This window comes from Neltuma alba, unplaced genomic scaffold, assembly GCF_004799145.2.
Source record: "Neltuma alba isolate B1F8T4 unplaced genomic scaffold, ASM479914v2 tig00011660_pilon, whole genome shotgun sequence".
Taxonomy (NCBI): Eukaryota; Viridiplantae; Streptophyta; class Magnoliopsida; order Fabales; family Fabaceae; genus Neltuma; species Neltuma alba.
Window position 1 is genome coordinate 235,932 of NW_021636304.1, and position 23,623 is coordinate 259,554.

The window sequence follows — 23,623 nt, forward strand, 5'->3', positions numbered from 1 at the left end:
GGAAAATAGACGACCCTTTTTTTTTTCCAACCATATTAGACCAAATCATCAAGATAGATATATTGTGTAATTTGGTCAAAATTTATACCTTTCTGTTGTTGTAAAATAAATAATTATAAAATATAAAATATGAATAAACATTTTCCACTAATTATAAATTATAACAAATTTATACTTTTCTAAATGACTCTTTTATTGTCTCTCTTTATAATTGTTATTATTAGTAGTGTTTAGATTATTATGTTATCTCTCGCAAAAAAATATGAGTTGTTATCTTGTGATATTATAATAATTATTATTATTAGTATTTAGATTATTATATTATCTCTCGCAAAAAAATCTATGTTGTTATCTTGTGATATTATAATTTATATGGCGGATTGAAAGATAAATGGAGCTTCATTTTGGTACATTTATTAGGTTCATTACAATTAGGAGTATTTACAGTATACCATTATCTACTATTCCATTGATGCTTCATTTTTACTTCACTTGTGATATTATAATAATAATTATTATTAGTATTTAGATGATTATATTATCTCTCGCAAAAAATCTACATTGTTATCTTGTGATATTATAATTTATATAGCATATTGAAAGATAAATGAAGCTTCATTTTTGGTACATTTATTAGGTTCATTACAATTAGGGGCATTTACAATATACCATTATGTACTATTCCATTGATGCTTCATTTTTACTTCACTTGTGATATTATAATTATTATTATTATTAGTATTTAGATGATTATATTATCTCTTGCAAAAAATCTACATTGTTATCTTGTGATATTATAATTTATATAGCATATTGAAAGACAAATGGAGCTTCATTTTTGGTGCATTTATTAGGTTCATTACAATTAGAAGTATTTACAGTATACCATTATCTACTATTCCAATGATGCTTCATTTTTACTTCACTTGGACAAAATTAAATCCCTATACCTATCAATAATCTTTTTAAATACACACAGCTAATTCTGAATGAAACATTTTGTTTGCTACCGTAAAAATATGGAATACAAAACACTTCACTTCTACTTACTTAAAGGCTTTCCCTTTACTGACAGTCATCACCCACTCATTCTGGGGAAAAAAAAGACCACCACTTCTTGCCTAGTAAGTCAAAGTAGTGGTGAACTTTATCAACAAAACATCATATAAACACCAGTGACAGCACTTGCTACAGTATCTTAGTAATCTTAAATACCCCCATGAAGAATCACCGCATGGAGAAATGAATCTGCACAAAAATGTACCAGTTATGTTACAATTTATCTACACAAAAAATATATGAAATGAAAGAAAAGATCACCTGAACAATTGCTACTTTCAACAATGTACGCACACATATCATAGGGTTTGTTGCATACAAAAGAATAGGGAAAGAAAGGGGCTCAAGCATGGATCATAAAGAGATAAAGGAAGTGTGCTTCAGAGTCCTGGGATCGACAGATCAAAACCTGCTTGGGGTCATCATGTTCTGAACTTGTATTCTCTTCTGCACTTCCGAGAATGTTCTTGTTTTGGGAAACGCAGATAAAGATGGACTCCATCATCTCTGTAAGCAAGCCCATCAACCAATCCGCTTCCAAAACGTTTCCTTCAGCAAGTTGCTCCAATTTCCTCAGTTCTAGAAATAAAAACTTGCCACAGAAAAAAAAAAAGATATATTAGATCAAATATAAAATACAACATAAATTTCTCAAAACAAAAAGCAGCTAGCAGTTTCTTTGAACTTCCTTCAGCAATTTGTGCCCATTTTACAAGTCACAGCATCTTTTTCTGCAACGTAGTTTTAAAAAATTTTGAGAAGGAAACTTCAACAAGTGCTGAAATGTGAGATGAATTTGAGTTTTGGTAATCTCAGCTTTCTCTTAACAGCCCATTGACTTTGACTTGATCTCTCAAGTTAATAGTATTGCTGCCTGCAGATACATTGGGTTGACGACTTTCTGAACAATATACGTGAAAGACATACCTGAAGAGCACCAGAGGGCATTAAATTGGGGATTGTGTTGGCATCACACTGTTCTTTATCGTGAGTGGCTAGAGTAATTTCATGGCTTCCATGAGTAGACAGTACTCTGAATATGAACTGCTGGCAGAATTGATGTCTCAACTTATTAGAACTTTCTTCAATAGATAATACAAAATCATCAAGCTCCGCGTGCTGATAAGTGACCGAATGGTTTTCCACTGAGTTTGAACCTATGTCAACGGTGCTTCTAAAACCCTCTTAGCCATGATACTGAGAAACTGCACTAACGTTGACAGATTTGCCAAAATAGAAACCTGTTGTGCCTACCTCAACATCAGTGACCTGTATATCTGGATGATCATCTTCTCGTCGTACTCCTTCATAGGTCCCCTCCTGAAGCCCCAGGCGGCTGCAGTTCTGTCGACGCCCATTACCTGCCTGCCGACATTCATGCTCACAACTCGCAAGTTCACCACTCTATTCATCAATCTCACGCTGGCGTCCCTCAGCCATACCAACATCTTCTTTGACAACAAAATCCTCAACAATCAGATCGTTGGAGCCATTTTGATCCTCCAGAACCGCCTCCTTTGGCTGCTCCGTAACAGCACCTTGTAGATTCTCCTCCGCCGACCTGACCCATTTAACCCCTCATGGATGCAAAGCACTTGGGAAGCTTCCCACCAAAACTAGGAGAAATGTGCCCACCAAGACTAGGTCCCACTGTATCTGGAACTTGGAGCCCAAGAAACACACACTAAGGGCCCATTTAATTGAAGCCACCTAAGCTACCAAATTAACCTTCGGCTTACATGCAGCCCGCAAGCCACAGCACCTTGTGAACAGTAACTTTGTGTCTACAGCTGAAGCTTAGCCATGTATAATAAATGGCTTGAGTGGAAGACATTTTTATTTTATATTGATTATGGTCTAGGAAGTGTAAGACAGGAAAATTTGAGAAAAATTCAAAAAAATTCTTAGAAAATGGTAAAAAGGTAAATTAGAGGTTTGCAACTTCAATGAAGGGCCTAAAGGTGAAAATGGTATGAAAATAGATTATTTCGGAATTTCCTGAAAACAGAGATTTTTTAGGAAAAGCAGTGAAAAATGGGAGGAAAATAATTATTTTAAATAGTTAGAGGCCTCAATAATTTTGGAAAAAAATATGAATTAATTATTTAAATATTTATGGGAATTTATAAAATTGATTTCAGGCTGTGAAGGTATATGAATTTATTTTTGGGAATTTATTTCCAACAGATTTACCAACAAAGGCCTATTCGGGGAAAATTCAAAATAAATAGTTTGAGGTGGAAAAAAATTCTAAAAATCTCCAAATCGTATCCTTATATTAAAATAGGATTTTTTATGAAAATAAATGCAATTTTGGTGGCCTAAAAAATTATGAAAAGTCACAATTGAATAGTAACTAATAAACTGCATTTTTGTTTGGAATTAATATTTATGAGTAGGCCCCACTTTTTTTTCCTTTTTAGGCCTAAATTGGGCTTCATTTTGGGCCAAGAAAAGCCCAAAATTTCCTGCAAAATAGTGGCCCAATAATTAAATGGATTTAAGCCCAAGTTCAGTCAAAACATCAGTAGGAATGTTCTGGAGTTTGGACATATGGCATGATCTGAAAATTTAAGGGTTGGATGGCAGCCACATGGCCATTTTGCTAGCCAAATTTTGGCCATTGATGGGGAGGAAAGATCATATTTTTTTTGTCTATAAATACCCCCTGAAATCACAATAATTTGGCCAAATAGAGAACCATAAGGGGAGGTGCTACCAAACTAAATTGTTGACCTTAGAAGAGAATCTCCAACCATGCAAATTAAGAAGGAAATGTCAAGCTTTGATCAAGGATCCATTGAGGTAAGTTTGAGCCTTCTCTTGGTTCAGATTAAAGCTTGTTTTGGCTGGAAATTCAAGTTGTTTTTTTTTTTTTGGTGCATGCTGTAATTTTTTGATCACATTGGGAAAGCATTAGAGAATGATAGAAACCATGAATATGAGCTTGGAATTACATGTTTAATGGATGTTTGGATTGAATTTTGGAGGAAATCAAAGTTAGGGTTTTATAGCACCCCATTTGGCCATGACTTGTTCTTGGGGCATGAGTTTTTTTTTATGTGTTTTAATAATTCTAATGAGTTTAAAAAGTGTTTTTGCATAGGGCTAAGGGAAAGTGTTTGAAATCATTGGAATCAAAAATAGAATTTTTGGAACATATACTACACCTATTCGGGCAAGTATAATTGAATGGGAAGGAATGTGAGTTTGTAAAATCTGATCTGATATTTGGATTTTACATGAAAAATTGTGTAGGAATGGGCCAAGAAGTTTATGAAAATTGTTACATCCGGTAATAGGATAATTAAGAATAACGAATATTCCTAAATAATTAAGGGTCAAAAATGACAAGGAGAAATAGAAGAATTTTGGTGGAAAATATTTATTATGATTTTCCAAGTTAAATGTGAAAGTTTGACTAATTTAGGAAAACTGGTCAAAAATAATTATAAAAAAATATTTTCAAGTCTTAAAAAAAAATTAAGAAAAAATAATAATAATATCGTTTGAGAATTATAGGGGATTATAAAATTAGTTTTATGACCAAATTACCCTTAGAGAAATTATAAAGGGATTTAAGGGTAATTTAGCCTAATTTAAGGGCTTTTATTTGGAAAATTCCAAATAAATATTTTTAAGGAGGATAAAATTCCAAGGAAATTTCTATGATATCCCAAAGAATTATAAGAGATTATGGAATTAAAAGAATACCCTCAAGTATCCAAGATTTTTCCTAATTCCTTTAAAAAGTGGAAAAATCAATAAAGAGAAGGAAATTAGTTTTCCTTTCTATTTAATTATTGGAAATTCATTTTTGAGACAAAGAGGGCATTTTGGAAAGATAAAAATAAGGTGAATAAATTATGAATCTGATAGAAAATAATTACAGAGGCCAAAGTACTGTAATTATAGAAAAGAAATTAAACCCGGAGTCAAAGTGCACCGATAAAGCAAGACTAGAGTCTTACAATTCAAATGGCTCACAATTGGCCACGTGCCAAGCCCCTAATGGAGAGGATTTGAATTTCTCATGTGTCACTCCTCAAATGGAGAGGATTTTGACTTTTGGTAATTAATTTCTTTTGGAATTAGTTAGTTAAGAAAGGGAAACTAAGACAAAAGGGGGTAATGACACTTATAACTTCATTTATGATGATGGTTGGGATATTTTGGTTCACTAAAGGAGCTCTCCCACCCCTATTTTCATGGCCTTACATTTGTAACTTCCTTGCATTTGTTTTCATGGTCTTGCATGTTGAGGTTACCTATTTATAAGAAGATTAGTTCTCTTATGATAGCTAATGTTGAAATGCTTTATAATGATGCATGTTGATGTTTTGGTTGATTGATCTTGCTACTGGGATCTCATTAAAATCTCATCTCCCAAATGCAATCTAACATTTTAGGGCTTGAAACTTCCAAGGGAAAGCTGCAAATTGAAGGTTAAATTATGGTGTCAAACCAAAAAAAAAAATTCATGTTCTTTTGGTTATGTAAATATTTAGCTTGGGCAATGCTGTAAACCTATTGACACTGCCAAATTTAAGTGACATTTTGATTAAGTTCCTGAATGCTTCTAACCACAAAATTCATCATGATTATAGATCATGTTCTGACCTTCATTTTGATAGTGGACACGTTAAAAATAGCCAACTACATGATTTTTAATGATTTTTCAAATTTAAGATTCAAAATCTGGAAAAAGAGTTTTCACCAAAAGGATAAAAGTGAATTTCACAAAAACCTGACATTCTTTCAAATAGAATTGGTTCACAAGATTATTTTTCCTTGAAAACAAATTCAAAGATCTTTTTATAGAATTTTGAACCACTCCATTTTGATTTTTCTGGATTAAGTTATGAATTTTTGAAGTTGGACCAGAAAACTAGATTTTTATCCGATGAACAGTAAAATTTTAAAAATCAGCGTTTTTGTGATAAAATTGAGCCCAAGACCATCCAATGTGGTCTAAAATGGTTTTGTTTAAACCCTAAGTGAATCCGATAGTAAAGTGTAATATTTTTTGGTATTAGAGCAGAGGTTCTAGCATAGGATAGAACACTTTGCTTAAGTTTATTCGTTAGATAACGGGGTTGGTTAAGGAGGAACTGACAAGTTTTTACAAGAGTTAAGATGAAAAACACAATGGATTGGGATGCTAGATCAGAGGCGTCAGTTAGTGATTGGGATACTAACATAATTGGTCTCACAAAAGAGGAGGATTCGGTAAAATGGATTATGGAGACTGCTAGCCCAGGATACTCAACAAAGGGGTCTAACAATTATCCAGGGTATTGGGCTAACCTTTTAGGGATTACTGAAGGACAGTTACTATACCTACCTAGAGCCAGTGACCTGATAGATCCTATAACTGGCATGTACCAAGAATTATTGGACCTTGGCCTTTACATTTAGTCCATCAGACCGCCTGTTACCCTAAATGTGCGTCCAAGCGACATTCTCAAACCCAATACCAGGCCAGTGAAACCCCCAGCACCTGTAATGCTTGACCCTGCTCTAACAAAGCTTAGGATCCATAGTCATGACCAACTGAAAGAGAAGGTAGAGTTCTTGGGTCGTCATATCAAGAAAGATGAGGATCAGTAAGACCCAAACATTTACCTAGATTACCTTCCGGGGGTGAAGGTGTTGTATAAAACTTATGGACCAGATAACCTTTATCTAGATACAGAGGACTGGGTTTATATGATGACGGACATGCTTCCATATTTACCCTTATGGGTGAATGAGTTCTGTCGCCTGGACCAGATAGTAGGTTTAGGTGTTGAGGATTACATCCAGTGCCTTGAAAACTTTGTTATGCAACACTACTTTTAGACAGTTAGATCCTTGTAGTACTAACGTAGGACATGTTTTGTACAGCTAACCATAGTAGGTTAGGTTGGCGATGCTTGGTTATTATGTTGATTGCTTTTCATATGTATGTTCTAAACTTGTTGCTTTGGTTGATGCATAAGTATTGTATGTGAAATGTTTTGGTAAATAAAATCCAAGCATGATGTTTACTTCTTCTTCCTCTGTTATACTATCTGAGTAGTTAAATATAATGGTTAGAACTCGACGAAACCCTTTGCCAGAGAGACCCCCAGTTCAGGATGCAAGGGTCCCTCCTAACCCATTGCAATTAATTCTGGGTCGTCTCAAGCAATAGTAAAAGACCATCAAAGAGATGAGGGGGGTACAGGCTCGCTAGGAACAAGAGAGGGATGCCGCGATAACTGTAGTGATGGCAGAGGTAATGGCTAACCTTGATAGGAGGCAGCCAGAGGAATAAACCTCAACAGCGTAAGCAACAAAACCATTGCCTAGACCGGCAATGCTAGTAGTAGACCCTAATAGCATCCAGCAGTGGATGACTCACTTGTGCAAGCACAACCCACTGTCATTCGATAGTGTTTGACATCCAGGTGGTAGAAGACTGGATTAACTACTTAGAGAAGATCTTTAAAGTATTAGACTGCTTGATAAAGTGGAAAGCCTAGATGGCAATTTACAAGTTAGAGAAAGATACTGACCGCTGGTGGAAGAATACCAAACTTTTTTGGATGCTCGGAACATGAGGGTGACATGGGAAGTGTTCCTGGAGCAATTCCATGAAAAAGATTTTCTGAGGTCAGTCAGGGATGAAAGGGAAGCAGAATTCCTGACCTTGAAGCAGAAGGATAATGAGCCATTTAACGAGTATTTAATGAAGTTTATTTGTATCTCCCACTACTCCAGTTACTTGCATTACTGAGATGATAAGAGATGGGTGACCGAGAAAATGGTTAGAGAACTAAAGCAGTCCTTAAGGGAGATGATTGCTCCCAGGTAGTTCGAGCACTTTAACAGGGCAGTTGAGGCTTGCCAAATTATAGAAAATAGCCTAAACCATCATCAAATGTTTAAGTCTACTCCCAAGTCAGAGAAGAGAGATCAGGGTGGTACCTCTTCTAATGCCAACAGGAAGAGAAAGAGGCCATGGGACAACTGAAAGAGTACGAAGGGAGGCAAGTCCTCAAATGGCAAGGAATGCCCAACCTGTGGCAAGAGTCACAGTGATGGACCGTGTATGGCCAGGCAGAACATTTGCTACACTTACGGCAAGCCCAGACACTTCTCAAGAGAATGTCCGCAGAATATAAAAAAGGCAAGGCCGTGCACCCAAGGACGAGTATTTGCCCTCATAGGGGTAGAAGCCTGAAAGTCTCCAGAAATGATCCAAGGTACGATCATTATTAACAACTCCCTAGTGATTGCAATGTTTGATTCGGGTGCTAGTCATTCTTTTATCTCGTATGCCTGCGCTAAAAGACTTGGCTTAGTTATAAATATATTGCTGTATGATATACATGTGTCCACACCAACACATAATAGGATAATTACATCTGATGTGTTCATAGGCTGTATAGTTTGTTATGAGCACTGTTGTACTGCCTTAGAGTTGATATGTATGCCTTCCATGAAATTGATGAGGTGATTGGATTAGATTGGTTGTCATTCAATAATGGCAAGGACAAAACCCTGATCCTACCCCTAAGATAAATGGAGTTAAACCTGGAAGTTAAGTTAAACTTCGTAACGGAAGCCCAAACGGGCAATGGTGTGATAAATAAAGCTACGTAAGACTAGCAGAGGTTAAGAGGAAAGTGTGTTTCATCATGATAAACCAAGGGAATTAGCAGCGATGGGCGAATACAGAGTGATTACCAAAGGAGGTGGTAACTTCCATCGCTACAAACAAGGATTCTGGTCATGACAAACAAACACAATAACTCTCAGATGTTAAGATGGTAACTCAACAAGACCTAATAACTCTCAGAGGTCGCAGGAAGCAGGGTTAGTAAAGGTTAGAAAGAGAAAGATAGCCACTATTTAGGATTATCAGATTCCCCCTCAAGAGGAAAAGCAATGATAAGAAGTTAAACAAGAAAGTGTTGGAAATTGTGCCCTAGGGGCCAATCATTTTGCTATGAACATTGTTGATTTATGAATTTATTAATTACGTTATCATATTATTTGCATGTTTACTGTGATGACTATCCTTGGATAACTCATGGTTTATCCTAAATGTCCCTGGTCGGTCATCTATGTGGGAGCAAAGATGAAATAAGACCAGTATGACTTTAAAGATATATAGAGATATAAATTAAAGTCATAGGCACATGTAAGAGTACAAGGTGTTGGACCGACCCGCTATGAGAGAGCTGCATGGGTTAAGTCATAAGCTTCTCTCATATATAAACCATGTCACTGTGCCCTTTGACCTGAGATCGTCATGGATTCCTACATGAGAAAAGCTCAGCTTTGACCTAGTCAAAAGTCGCTTTTGACCGAGTGATCATAAAGACTATGTTCAGGCTTAGTGGTTTTTCATGCGAAGGAATGTGAATGGTCAAGATGGAATTTGTCCCTCACATTCGTAGAGAGATATTACTGGGCCCCTCGATGAGTGAGTCTGAGAAATGTATGGCCATACTATAATGGAAAGGTAGTTCCGTTTCTATACTCAGACTACTCAGGGATCGAGAAAGTAATGGTCATGAATAGGAGGATGACGTTCTCCATGCCTCATCCATGACCAAAATGTCGTGTGACAAAAGGGACGCAATATGGTTGTATGAAAGGTTGCATCGTTCAATGATCCTCATATGTTTTGGGTAGTCGTGATGTCTTGCTAGAGACCGCTTACGACTTGTGAGTCATTATAGTTAATGGCCTACTGCCAACTTCATATGGGCCTACAGGGTCGCACACAAAATAGCCCAACGTGAGTTATGATGTCCAGATTCATTGAATCTAAGATATATCTAGATTCAATGAATAATATAGGGTGGATGTAACATCCCGATTTTTGGGTCTAGAAGTATCAGAAATAGCCTGAATGAGATAGACTACCAGACCCCTTTTAGTAGAGGTCCTAAAGATGAGAAAGGAAATTAAAGCAGTTTCAGGGACTAAACTGCAAAGTGAAAGTTTTAAGGGGCTAAAGGGTAATCAAAGTTAGAGGTTACAGTAAAGTCTCAAAGGCCTAGAAAGAGAAAAGAGGCTAGATACAGACCAAAGGTAGTTAGAAGCCTCAAAGAGATGGTTTTATGAGGTTGAGCCTAAGCAGGGATAAAACCGTAAATTCAGAAAGTTACAGCCATCAGGGGTAAAAATGAAAAGTACTTAGAAAATTCTAAGAAAATCCCAGAAAATGGGAAATAATATTCTAAGACTCTTTTGTGAAGAGAGATGACGAAAATACCCCTGAGGTAACTTAAAAGGAATTTATAAGTTTATGGCTCAATTTGAGATGTAGAGGTAGATTTAATTGTTTGAGTCATAAGGAAACCTCAGAAAATTATGGTAAAATGGGGATGTATGATCTAAGAGACTATAGAAAATTATAAAATTAGTCTCATCCCCAGAAGACTAGCAAAATGGCTTTAAGAATACTTAAAAGCCAGTTATGCCGAAAAAGGGCATTTTAAAGAATGATTTTTAAGTGGGGCTACAAGTTGAGTTTGACCTAAGAAAATTCACAGATTTTCTCTAGAATATGAGGAATTTTATGATATTTTTGGATGAATTTTTGGAGCTCTGGATTGAATAAAATGCTCCAATCAAATATTAAATAATTTTGTCCCCTAAATAGGAGACAAAACCAAAAAAATATCTAAGAGCCATCATGACGATGCTGAGTCAGCATGCTGAGTCATCAAGCGTAATCATGACACCGACGAGTCATCATGCTGAGTCATCAAGGGTAATCATGACACCTACGAGTCATCATGCTGAGTCACCAGAAGATATTTATGGATAGCATAAAAATCAGAACACAGTACGGGAATATTTTAGACAGTCTTTTGTCTACCCGTTATAGTGAAATCTCTACTGCATGACTCAGTAAGGTTAAGTAGCCTGTCAGTAGAGCTAATTATTTTCATCTATGCTCCTCTGAGATGGCGCCATATATGTACCTTTTATTGGCCAGAATTTTAAGAAGAAGTTGTCCCAACGGTACAGGGTAAGTCAAGACTCGAAAGGTATCCGATACGGTGCAAGATTGGCTTAATAGGTGGAGAAATAATTAAGAAAATATTTTTGCATGAATTTCCATTTATTTTCTCCCTATTTTAATGCCATAAATGATGAAAGGACATGAAAGTGACAAGTGTACGGTTAGATGAGAAAAAGAAAATATTACGTGTACGGCTAGATGGAAGACACATATACAGTCGGATGCAAGACACATGTGCGGTTGGATTAAAGACATGTGGCTTGATGATGTAAGCATGATGTCATCATGATGAGGCAAGCATGATGTCATAGGACACTTGTCACCATAAGATCAAAAGAGAAAATGGATGGTCCAGATCGAGCCACGTATTTTTAAGATCAATGGTCCAGATTCAGTCTGTTTTTCTATAAATACCCCCTCCCTTCCCTACCATTTCGTCCAAGCATAAGGAATCCATGGGGAAACTCTTGCAAAATGGCCTCTAGAGAGAGAAAGAAGAGGGAGAAAGAAAGGCCAAGTGGTTCCAAGCCAGATCAAACTCTAAAACACGGTATGTGGTGGTTATAGCACCTGATTTTATGCCTATTTCGGATTAGTTTCTGTGCGTATCTGATTCTGAAATTTTGTATGCTTAAAATACACTCTGTGAGCTTTAAATCCATAGGTATAACACTTCATTTGGATATGTGTACGATTTATGGTGATTTTTCAAAGTTAGGGTTTGAAATCTGGAAACAGTGTTGAACTTTTGGAAGAGTTTCGAGTTCCGTACAATTCCGGTGCTATTCGGCATAGATTTGGTTCCTGAAACTAATTTTCATGTAAATTTAACTTAGGGAGATTTCAGTGAGACTTGGAACCACTCAATTTGGATTTTTCTAGAATTAATTATGAATTTTCAAAGTTGAGCAAAAATTCTGGAAATTCTGCGTGAACAGTACCCGCGAAGCAAAATTTCCAGATTTGGTATTCTTGAATCTAAGGCCATCTAAAGTGGTCTTAATTGACAAGAAATGGATCTTAAGGATGGGAAATGATAAGATTTATATTATAAAAGTTAGAAAGAAAATCCTAAGACTAAGAGAAAGGGTTGAGGTTCAAGAAAGCTAGTCTTGAACTTTATGTAATCTAGTGGTCCTAATGGATTGTATGATCAATGTGACTATGTTTAGGACCTTTGGAACATCTAAGAGGATGTTTGGTGATGTTGACCGAATGTCCACATGGTTGGAAAGACAAGGGAATCAAAGGAAAAGCAAGGGGAAAGCCATGTTACAAGGTAGTGAACTTACCTATACTGTGTGCTTGATATGTATGCTTGCATGATGTGGTTGTGTTGCCATGATGTGACTAAGCTATGATGAAATGTTTGCAAGTTTATGTTATGTTTTGCCTTGGCAATATGTTATGGAAGCATGAAATGCTTTAGCTTACTTTCCATGGCATTCATGTGTTAATGTTATAACATGTCATGCATGTGCATTATGTCTTGCATGCTTATGGGTAGTGTTTGCTACTGAGATTCCCCTGAATCTCACCTCTCCCTAACCAACCATTTAGGTCAATCAATGATGGGCAATAATGACATGAGAAGCAAGGAGAAGTAAGCAGAGAATTATTCTTGTTAATGGATGAGACTGTTAATAAATGTATAATTCTACTATTTTGTGAACTATGTTATGGATGCCAATGATGCCATGTATTTAATTATAATATTTATGGCATGAATGAAATGTATGAGAATGAATGGGAAAGAGAAATACCAAGTTATGTATGTTAAAGAAATAAAAAGAATTAAAGAGATGTTAATGGATAAAACGTAAGTCCTGGAGCAGTGAGTTTGTAGCTCCAGTTTGACCTATCAAACGAGTGAGTTAGGTCATAAGATTTGGCAAGAAAAGAGATCTGATGTTTCGCTTTAAAATGAGGGATAGTTTGCCTGATTCCGATAACCGAGCAGAAAGTTATGCCTTTCCAAAGTTAGGCAAAAATACAGTAAAAATCCGAAAATGACCAAATGAACAGTAACTTTTTTAAAGGAAATTGAGCTCGAATTTCAAGGCAATCAGTTTAGAAACTATTTTTCCTCAAAATTTTATCCAAAGAGCTTTTAGTAGAACTTGGAATCACTCAATTTCAATTTTTCTACAATTAGTTATGAATTTTCGAAGTTTGTCACATTTTAAGGTGACAATGAATAGTAACCCGCAAATGAAAATTTTCAAACTTGATTTTTCATCAATTGTAGCCTTCAAAAGTGATTCCAAATGCTTCCGCAAGGAAATTTAATTGATTTAAACATGAGGTGTTACAGTGGACGTGTATATATATATATAAATTCGTATATATATATTACATAAATATAAGAGATATTAATTATTAGATTTAATTTATAAGGATAAATTAGATCTATGTAAATTAATTCTGTCATATCTTTATTTTGAATTAAATAAATAGGTGAATTAAAATTTGTGAGACGGATTTAATATAAGCCATATTTATTTAATTATTCTCTTATCTGATTAGGCAATATTTGATATTGTATTAATTTTGGAATTAATTTAGGATTAATTTCGAAATTAAAAATCATTCATTAAACCTATAGCATCCTATATATTTGATATGAGGAGCTAGGGTTTTAAAGAGGGAGAGTGAAAGCACTAAGCAGATAAGGGACGGCCAAAAGTGAGAAGAGAGGATGGATTTTTGAAAACCCTAGACGGACATAAACGCTAGCATGTCGTTCGAGATTGAGGGCTACTCGTGTGGATATCGGTAGAGGAAGCCGACCGGAGTTGTCGACTTCGAACGACAAAGGAGGCGAGCAGAGGCATCCTGAATGGCGGAATCACTGAGCCACCTGGAAATCGAACACCGAAGGTAATGCTTCTTACTACCTAACTTAAACGCGATCGGTAGATCCGGGCAAGGGGTTGAAAGTTTTAAATTTTAAGTTGATTTCCGCTGCGCGTCGTCTTTCAATTCCCTTCAGAAAGGGTTGAGTCTGTACACCACTAAGAAGGTGTAAGTAGCCATCTAAGCTGGATAAACTCTAACAGCCTCGTTAGGGCTAAGGTACCATGATAGAGTAGCTATCTCAAGTCCTGAAATAGATAAATAGGAACTTGGAGATAGTGAAGTCAAGATAGAGAGCCCTAGTAAAATGTCTTAGGATCAAGAACAAGAGGATGAGACAAATAGCTATGCAGGGAACTACCTTAAAGGTTGGCATGTTCCCCTTAATATTAAGAGATACTCAGTTACTTGCGGTTTAGGTTAAGAGGTACCTGTTTCAGGGGATAAGGCCTTGGCTAGGAGTTTTCCTAGAAAGGGTGGGAATTGGTCCTCCAAATTAGAATTTATGTTGCTCAAGATGGAGCAAGATACCCTATCCGAGTGGGAAAGGGAAGCAACCGAGGCAAGGCAAGTGGAGTGACTTCACCTGATGGGAGCATGACTAGCCAAAAACAAAACTAAGCTTGGTTGTACCTGAGTTTGGCAAAGTACTAGAGCAAGTAGAAAGAAGAAGAACCTCAAAAGTCCCCTCCTTATGACTTCCAGAAGTATCTACGAACAGAAAGAGAGGCTCCCTTTTGTGCGGATAAGATGTCTGGATGGCACGCTACAGATATAGCAACCACTAAGAGCTTGCACTCCTTGCATTAAAATATCAGACATTATGCATGTTAGAGTATGCTCGTACTGAAAAGTAAAGTAGAGGAAAGAGAAGTTGCATAAGTCCTTTCTCTATATCGTTCTAAAATAGTAAGAGACAATAAGAGCAGCTGCAGAAATAAGAGAACTCCTAAGACAGATTGGCTTAGGCACCTAAAAAGACAAATAGGTGACCTGGGGAATTGACATGAGGCCTAAGAGAATGATATTGGCTCTTAGAACAGGTGTGGGGAATTATCAGTTAGGTAACAAATAGATGACCTGAGGAATTATCTACTGCTGTGTTGTTTCTATTTAGTTTTTGGGTGTCTCTGGCTACTTTTACTGTGACAAAGTTGCTTAGCTTGTGTTTGTTGCTCTCGATATACATTCACCGTGGTGAACTCCAACTTTTACTGTGGCAAAGCTCACCCAGTTTTGTGTGTCACCCTCGGGACACTTTCACCGTGGTGAACTTCTGGTTTCGCCACAGTGAGGCCCCTTTTCTTTCCTTTCTCTTCATCTTGGGAAGGTTTTGCCATGACAAAACCCTCGATTCTGCACAGAACGTTTCACATAAACCCTACTTTTTAGTGTCAAATTACCATTCTGCCCTTTATAACTACCTACCCATTTAATTTCCTTAACTCTATTTTCGTCTTTTCACTTCCTTTCAACCTTTAACCCCCCCAAACATCCCCTTTAGTTACAAAACTCTCAAAACTGTCAAGTCCCCCCCTCATCTCCACATTCTCCTTTATTTTCATTCCTCTCCTTTCCCCTCCTCTATAAATTTCAGCACAGCACCCCCTCTCATCTCTTTGGTGTCTCTTTCTTTCCCATTCATCTCTTTTGCTTGGTTTCTCCTTTGCTGCTTAGTTTAACTCTTTCTGTGCAGACCATCCCCTTTGTTATGGTAAGTCTCTTCCTTTCTTCTTCTTATTCTTTTACACTTTCTTTGTTCTGATTTTATTTTCTATTTAGGGTTATAAGTTATTGGTTTAGTCCCTTTAGTTTCTTGTGGGGTGGGTTTGTTTTCATCTTCAGTTTCAGTTACGTAGCCCTTAGGCCATCTAATGATTCATGGTACGTTTTGTTTTTCTGAGATTCCTTTACTCAATTATGAAAGCTTTTGGTAAATTGAAAACCTATGAATCATTGCATAGCCATTTGCTACTGCCTAGGTTGTTAACTTTGGTTTTTCTAGGGTAGTTTTAGTTGCTGTCTATTTGGTATTTGTTTAGTGTGTTTTGTTTGTTGTGTTCAAAGTATGCCTCGTACTAAGAACCCTATGCCTGTGTTTGAATATGATTCTGGGGATGAATATACTTTTAAGGAGTTGTATCAAAAGTTTGATCAGAGACCTCTTCTCAAGGAGCGACCTTTTCCCTTAGACCCCCCAGATAACCCTTGTGTTTGCCAACTCCGAGAATCCCTATTGATCGGTTTGGTCCAGGAGCATTCTATGGGTAATGATGCTTTTGTTCACCATTTCTACACCTATGCCCTATTCCATGGTTCCATTGTTATTGACTTTTGTAATGTCTATGTCAACCATTCTTTTACCACTGAAAACATCTGCTACTATTACTGCCTTTCCCCTTATCGCCATTCTGGTTATTCTAAATATAGAGATAACTATCCTTTTGACGATGTTGAAGCTAAGCGCCAAGCCCTATACATTTAACTTCTGGGTCTGTACTTTGTCTGACTCAAGGCTCATCCTTGGTTGCACTTTGTCTATAACAACTTAGTACCCACCACCCACCTGGCCAACGATCCTAAGCGCCAAGCCCTATACATTTACCTTCTCATGACTAGCTGATCATTTGACGTAGCTCACACCATTTACTTAGCTCTCTATGATGCCATCAACACCCTCAAACTCACCAACAGCATCATTTTCGCCCACCTAGTCACTGCTTTTTCATGATGCCACTATTGCTGAGTACAATAATGACAGCTACTTCAAGCCAGCCCCTTTGTTTTGATATGACCACCTTAAACAACCTATCATTGGACCACCTCCACCCATCTAACTTGTCTATGATGTTGGAGCAGCCCCAGCAGCTAGTGCACCAGCCCAGGAAGGACAAGAAGGCCAGGAAGATCAGGAAGCCCCTGAACCTGTCACCTTGGACACCCTGGCTGATGATATTGATAAGCTGACAGAGCATGTCCACTAATTGCGTGTCACACTCCTCTGAGAGATGAAGAGGCAGAAGGACTACAATACTCTTTATGATCAAGATCGGTATTACTGCCGTCGTGCGGATGCTTTGATTGCTGACCGGTTGAACTTTCTCCTACCGCTTGAGGAGGATAACCCTCAGAGCGGAGTCAGGACATCTGGAGCGGGCACTTCTGGTGCAGGACCATCTGGGTCTAGGGCGGATAATACTGGGATGCAGTAGTAGTTCTTTCTTTGTTTGCTTTGTTTCTTTTTTTTATTTCTATTTTGAGGCAGTGCTGCTGGATACTTTTTAGGCTTTTTGGTGTTTTCATTACTTTGAACTTGCCTAGTTGGATATAATACTGGTTTAACTATTTGGCTACTAATGGAATTCTTATTTTACTGTTATCTTTACAATTGCATTGATCCCCTATGCTATTTTCACTTATTCTTTTTGTTTTGCCTACAACCTGTCACCCTACTCCCTCCTTTTTGTGAATTTGATGTGTTGTGCTTCAATTTAAATTAGACTTCACAACTTCCAATTCACTTGTTGATTGGTTTGCATGTATCGGTTTAAACATGAGGACAATGTTGTGTTTAAGTGTGAGGGAGGGATCTCCATTTTTGATTTCAGCAAATGCTTCATCATGCATCCATTTTGACTCTTTAGGTGCTTTAGAACTGATCAACTATGGCATTTTTGAAGTTATTGAAGCTAATTTCCAGGGAAGTTTGAAAATTGCATTATATTCTATCTTTCTGCCTACCTTCGCCACAGCAAACTCCTTCCATCACCACGGCGAAGCACCTCTTTCACAACTATTTTCACTTCTCAGCCATACTTCGCCGCAACCAACTTATGGTTTCGCTGCAGTGAAGTAGGCCTGTCACCAGGTCTTCCTTCTTGGCCAATGTTCACTGCGGAACACTCCTTCCTTCACTGCGGCGAAGTCTTAAAAAAATTCCTTAAATGCTTTGCAATTGCATTTTTCTTCCTTCAGAAATCCTCCTGGTTTAGATTCTTAATACTCCTGCATTTTTATTTTTTTAAAAAAAATTGTTAGAAAATTCAAATACTTACCCAAACACAAGCCCAAACACCTTACCATTGCCAACCCTTTTGGACCTTCATTTTGAGTACATGCATGCAAGTAAATTGTAAATATTTTATTATGTTTTGGCCTTGGTTTTTTGTTAAAAAAAATATGAGAAAAGCCAAAGAAAGAAATAAAATAAATAGTGAAAAAAAAGAAGGAAAGAAAAAGGAGAGTTGGCATTTAAAAAAAAAATTTAAAAAGAAAAATTTTTTTAATAAAAGTTTTTATTGTTATTATTAGCTCCTTAATTAAGGAATGTTTATGTTTGTTTCGTGGATAGAATAATTGTTATGCTTGTACTCTGACGAGAGCCTTTTGTCGTTCGCCTTGGGGTTCTCAATCAAAAATAAATCCAAGCTATACAGTATAGTGCAAACTCAGGTCGTTTCATGCTTGGGAGCCTTAATTAATTACCTAAGTTAGACTAAATGCCATGCAATGTAATGAAAAGGGGTTTTTGGGTTTTTAACATTTAAATGAATGGTGCCTAAACTGATTGCAATGAAAACAAACCTAAGATACTATGTTTCTAGTGTTTTAAGATAATAATGATGTAATGGAAATGATTGATAGGAAATCTCTTGAAAATGGTTTTGATGGCAATCATAGTTCACTTAAATATTGGGAGTTTCAAAATCCATTAGGTTTTCTTAATAAGAACCTTAATAACTCATTGAGTCCAAAGCTTACATTAATGAACTCATTAATGAAAACTTTGTTTAACTTCCCTAATGTGTAATTTTGGAATGATCATGCAATTGGCTTAATGTAACACACAATCAACTCAGTACCGAAACATAACCATGCAAGATAGGAGAGAATCATGAGAGTTACAATAAGCATATATGCAACTACATATATTTAAACAAAAAATTCAACATCAATCAATCCAAATTACAAATGTTAATCATTAACCAATGATTACATAATTAACCAAAGTGTCTAACTAAGACTTTACAACTCCTATACCTAGGAAATTATAAACACATAGCTAGAAACTAAAGATTAAAACTAAAACTCCCCTTTGAAGCTTGGAAACTCATGCTACTCCACCATCTTCAAGAGTTGGAAAAGCTCAGCTCATCATAGCCTTGGAATCAGCTCCAACCAGAGGCAAATCTTCAGCCATAACAGTCAGGAGATGAAGGAAATGAAAGTGGATGAAGAAGAAGTGCAGGAAAATGGAAGATGAAGGAGATGGAGATGGAGGATTAGGGTTCTGAGGGAAAGATGAGAAGAGATGATGATAGAAAACGTAAGTGGTGGCTACTTCCTTATGTCTGACCTCACCCATACCCAAAATAGGGTTTCTAACCCGAAAATGACATGTATGGGTCAGTTCCTGGAGGTGGGTAGGTCAGATTTTTCTGAAATGATCGGGTCTGAAATGTGCTGATATGAGGGGTTCGCCACGACGAACCATGGAAGAAAGCTTTCCTCTTTGATGGGCAACATTCGCCGCGGCGAAGGAAGGAGTGTGCCGCGGCGAACTATGGCAGAAGTTCTTCTTTGCATCTCGTGCCTTGAGTCTTTAATCTTGGCCCCGATCTCAAGTGTCCTACAATAAAAAGTAACAATTTGAAGCATCAATTGTCCTAGAAATCAATTGTATACAATTAATAACCAATTATGACAATTTTACCCTAAAAAAGACACTAACTCAAAGTAAGGACTCTTAATCTAAATTAAGCACAATTATCATCAAAAGGAACTAAAATCTATGATAAATACCCCTAAAATGATATGAAATAACATAGAACAAATGGGTTCAATCAAATTCCCCCACACTTAGACCTTTGTACTCCTGGACAAAGCTCAGAAATAATTCAAAGAGATACCAGTACAAAGAGAAACACTACCATGCTCACAAGATGAAAGCAGAAGATTAGTAAGAAATTCTTACAGAAGTTGACATCAGTAAACAAGGATATGCTAAGAAAATGAGCACAATAGACAATTAACTCAAAAGATTGATCAAGAAAGATCTATCTCACGGATAAGTGTTTCACTCTTAACTCACTTGTTTTGGGTTATTTCACTCTAAGTCTACTCAATCCAATTCCTACCATAGGCTTGTAATAATTCTACCTCTCCACCACAGGAAGCAACCTTTGCAAATCAAGAGGACTTTTAAGGGTTAGAACTTGAATGAAGGCCAAGTGAAATGAATGGAATGAGAATGAAAACAGAAATGAGTACAAACATACAAATTATTAAGACAGAATTAATCTAAATAAAAGTAAGGGGAGAAGCTACTTAGTTTTTGTTTTATAATAATTTTTTTTATCTTTATCCTTTTTTTTTTTACAAAATAATTGCATGCATGTACTCAAGATGAAGGTCCAAAGGGGTTTACAACGGTAAAATGATTGGGTTTGTGTTTGGGAAACGAGGATTTGAAATCGAATGCCTCTATCATTTTTACAAAAATTGATTCACTAAGCTTCGATTAAGAATTAAAACAAGTTCTAGAGAAATATGAAATAAGCAGATTCACTCAATTTAATAACTTTTTAGGCCCAAAAATCCTTCCAACAAGGCTAAAATCTCAATTAATCAATCTCAAGGGTTAAGAACCACACAGTCATAATTTCAAAGCATATCATCATTTACTATCTGTCAAAAACATAAGAATAACTAGCCCAAGTTCAACCCTCATTTAAAAGCATAGGAAGTTTCCTAAAAGCACTAGTACAATTTGAACTTTTCCAACAATTTTAAAAGGGATGCAGGAGCATAAAGAATCTAAGCCAGGAAAAATTTCTGAAGACTAGCTGAAATTGCAAAGAATTTATTATTTAAATAATTTTTTTTAGGAGGTCGCCGTGGCGAAGGCTCAGAGAGCCAAATCTGAGAAAGGCCCTGCTTCGCCGTGGCGAAACATAAGTTGGCCACGGCGAAGTGTGGCCGAGAGCTACATTAACGTGATAAAAGGGGCTTTGCCGCAGCGAAGGCAAATGTTGCCGCGCGAAGGGTGGCAGAAAGCGAAATCCTGTGCAATTTCAACTCTTCAGTAAACCAAGTTCAAAATATTCACAATTCAACCAATTTATCAGTTCAAAAACACCTCAAAATCACATAGATGCATGGATGCATGAGAATTATTTGCTAAAATCCACAATAGGTCCCTCCCCCACACTTAAACACAACATTGTCCTCAATGTTTGAACCAGTATAGGCAAACCAATCACAAAGTGAACCGGAAGTTGTGAAGTCCAATTGAAATTGAAGCACAACACATCGAATTCACAAAAAGAGGGAGAAGGTGAGAGGTTGCATACAAAACAAAGAGGAAAAGGAAAATAGAAGTTGAGACCAATGTAAGAGCAATAGCAAAATGTAAAGGCCATCAGTAGCCAAAAGTCAAACAACATCCAATGTAAGATCCAAAAAGTTTAACAAGTATCCAGCTACACCAACTAAACAGAAACAAAAAGAACAATAAAGAAATCAAAACACAAGCGAAAAGCTACTGCTGCGTCCCAGAATCATCTGCCCCAGACCCGGATGGTCCTGCACCAGAAGTGCCTGCTCCAGATGTCCCGGCTCCGCTCTGAGGATCTTCCTCCTCGAGAGGTAGGATGAAGTTCAACCGGTCAGCAATCAGGGCATCCACACGCCGGCGGTAACGGCGGTCTCGATCATATAGAGCATCACGGTCCTTCTGCCTCTTCATCTCGCGGAGGAGGGTGACTCGCAACTGGTGGACATGGTCGGCCAGCTCATCAATATCATCAGCCAAAGTGTCCAAGGTGACAGGTTCAGGAGCTTCTGGATCTGGCTGGTCTTCTTGAGCTTCAGGAGCTGGTGCACCGGCTGCATGTGCTGCGCCAACATCATACACAGGGTGGATGGGTGGAGGGGGTCCAATGACAGGCTGTTTGAGGCGGTCATATCTAAATAAGGGGGCTGGCTCAAAATAGCTGTCATTGTTGTACTCAGGGACATTGGCAGCCCTAAAGAGGTCAGTGACTAGATGGGGAAAAATGATACTGTTGGTGAGTTTGGGGGTGTTGATGGCATCGTGGAGGGCTGAGTAGATGGTGTCGGCTACATCGAAGGAGCGGCCAGTCATGAGAAGGTAAACATAAAGAGCTTGGCGCTTTGGAACATTGGCTAGGTGGGTGGTGGGTACGAGGTTGTTACAGACAAAATGCAGCCAGGGCGAGCCTCAGGTCGGAACTCGGATCGCTTAAGGTATTGCTCGGAAGTACGGGGCGATGCCAAGTGGCTCCGTCATGACATAGGGTTTGGACCACATCGTCAAATGGGTAATTGTCTCTGTAGGCCGAATAGCCCGAATGGCGACTAGGGGGAAGGCGGTAATGGAAGCGGATGTTGTCGGCGGTAAAGGCATGGCGGACAAGGACATTGCGGAAGTCGACTACCAAAGAACTATGGAAACGGGCATAAGTGTAAAAGTGGCGAACAAAAGCGTCATTACCCATGGAACGCTCTTGGACCAAACCGGTCAATTGGGAGGCACGGAGCTGGCGGACAAAAGGATGGTCAGGTGGGTCTAAGGGAAAGGGGCGCTCCTTAAGGAGGGGTCTTTGGTCAATTTTCGGTATAATTCCTCAAAAGTGTATTCATCCCCTGAATCAACTCAGACACAGGTGCAGGGTTCTTAGTGCGAGGCATAGTCTGAACACAAGAAGTAACACACACACTAAACAAAAACTACACAAAGAACAACTAACACTACCCAGAAAAACCAAAATCACAACCTAGACAGTAGCAAATGGTTATATAATGATTCATAGGTTTTCAGTGATCAAAAGCTTTCAGAATTAAGTAAAGAGATTAAAGAAAAACACAATGTACTATGAATCATTAGATAACCTACAGGCTACGTAACTACAATTTAACAACAAAATAACCCAACCCAACAACACAATACCAGAACAAACAAGCAAATTAACAACTAAACAAAATTAAACTAAAGGAAAGAACAAAGGAAGAGAGAAAACATACCACAATGAAGGATGAAAAGGTTGCCGCGCACGGTAGAGAGCAGAGGAAGAAACAGAGAAGGAAAGGGGAGAATGAGACCAGAGAGAAGAGATAGAAGGGCGCAGAAGAAGAAGAGGGAGAGGGAAGGGCCGACGGGTTAAAATGGAAGGGAGAGGGATCGCTTCGAATGGTTGTGGAAAGGGAGAAGTCGAAGGGGAGAGGTTTCAGAATGAGAGCAGGGACCGACGGTTTGGGAGAATTGAAATAGGTTATGGGGGGTTTAATGGAATGGGTAGGGGAAAAGACTGAAATGGGTTCAGGAGAAAAGAGTGGGTGAGTCAGAATGGGGGGCAAAAAGGACAATTCACGTGGAAAAATAGGGAAAAAGAAACCATCCAGCGCAGAAACGACAGGTTTGCCACGGTGAAGAATAGGTTCACCACGGCGAACCATGCCCGAGGCAAAAACAAAGGGAGAAAGAAGGGTTTCGCCGCGGCGAAGGTGAACGTTCGCCGCGGCCAAACCTTCCCGAGAGCAACACACAGAGGCTAGCGACCTTCGCCGCGGTGAAATGTCACCGAGAGCAACACAAGAGAAACAGAACCACTTCGCCGCGGTGAAGGCTAGGGTTTGCCGCGGCGAAGTGTCATAGAGAGCACATAATCAAACATAAAA

General features: G+C 37.9%; 1 protein-coding gene across 1 annotated transcript; it reads right to left on the minus strand.

Moving 5' to 3' along the window:
- Nucleotides 1-1,402: 1,402 nt before the first annotated feature.
- LOC114716451 (uncharacterized) lies at nucleotides 1,403-2,698 on the minus strand. The gene is made up of 3 exons (XM_028901457.1): nucleotides 2,314-2,698; nucleotides 1,987-2,233; nucleotides 1,403-1,651 (listed from the first exon to the last, which is right to left on the minus strand). The coding sequence occupies exons 1-3, from the start codon at nucleotides 2,505-2,507 to the stop codon at nucleotides 1,403-1,405; spliced, it is 690 nt and encodes a 229-aa protein (XP_028757290.1). The 5' UTR covers nucleotides 2,508-2,698.
- Between the last annotated feature and the right edge of the window lie 20,925 nt (nucleotides 2,699-23,623).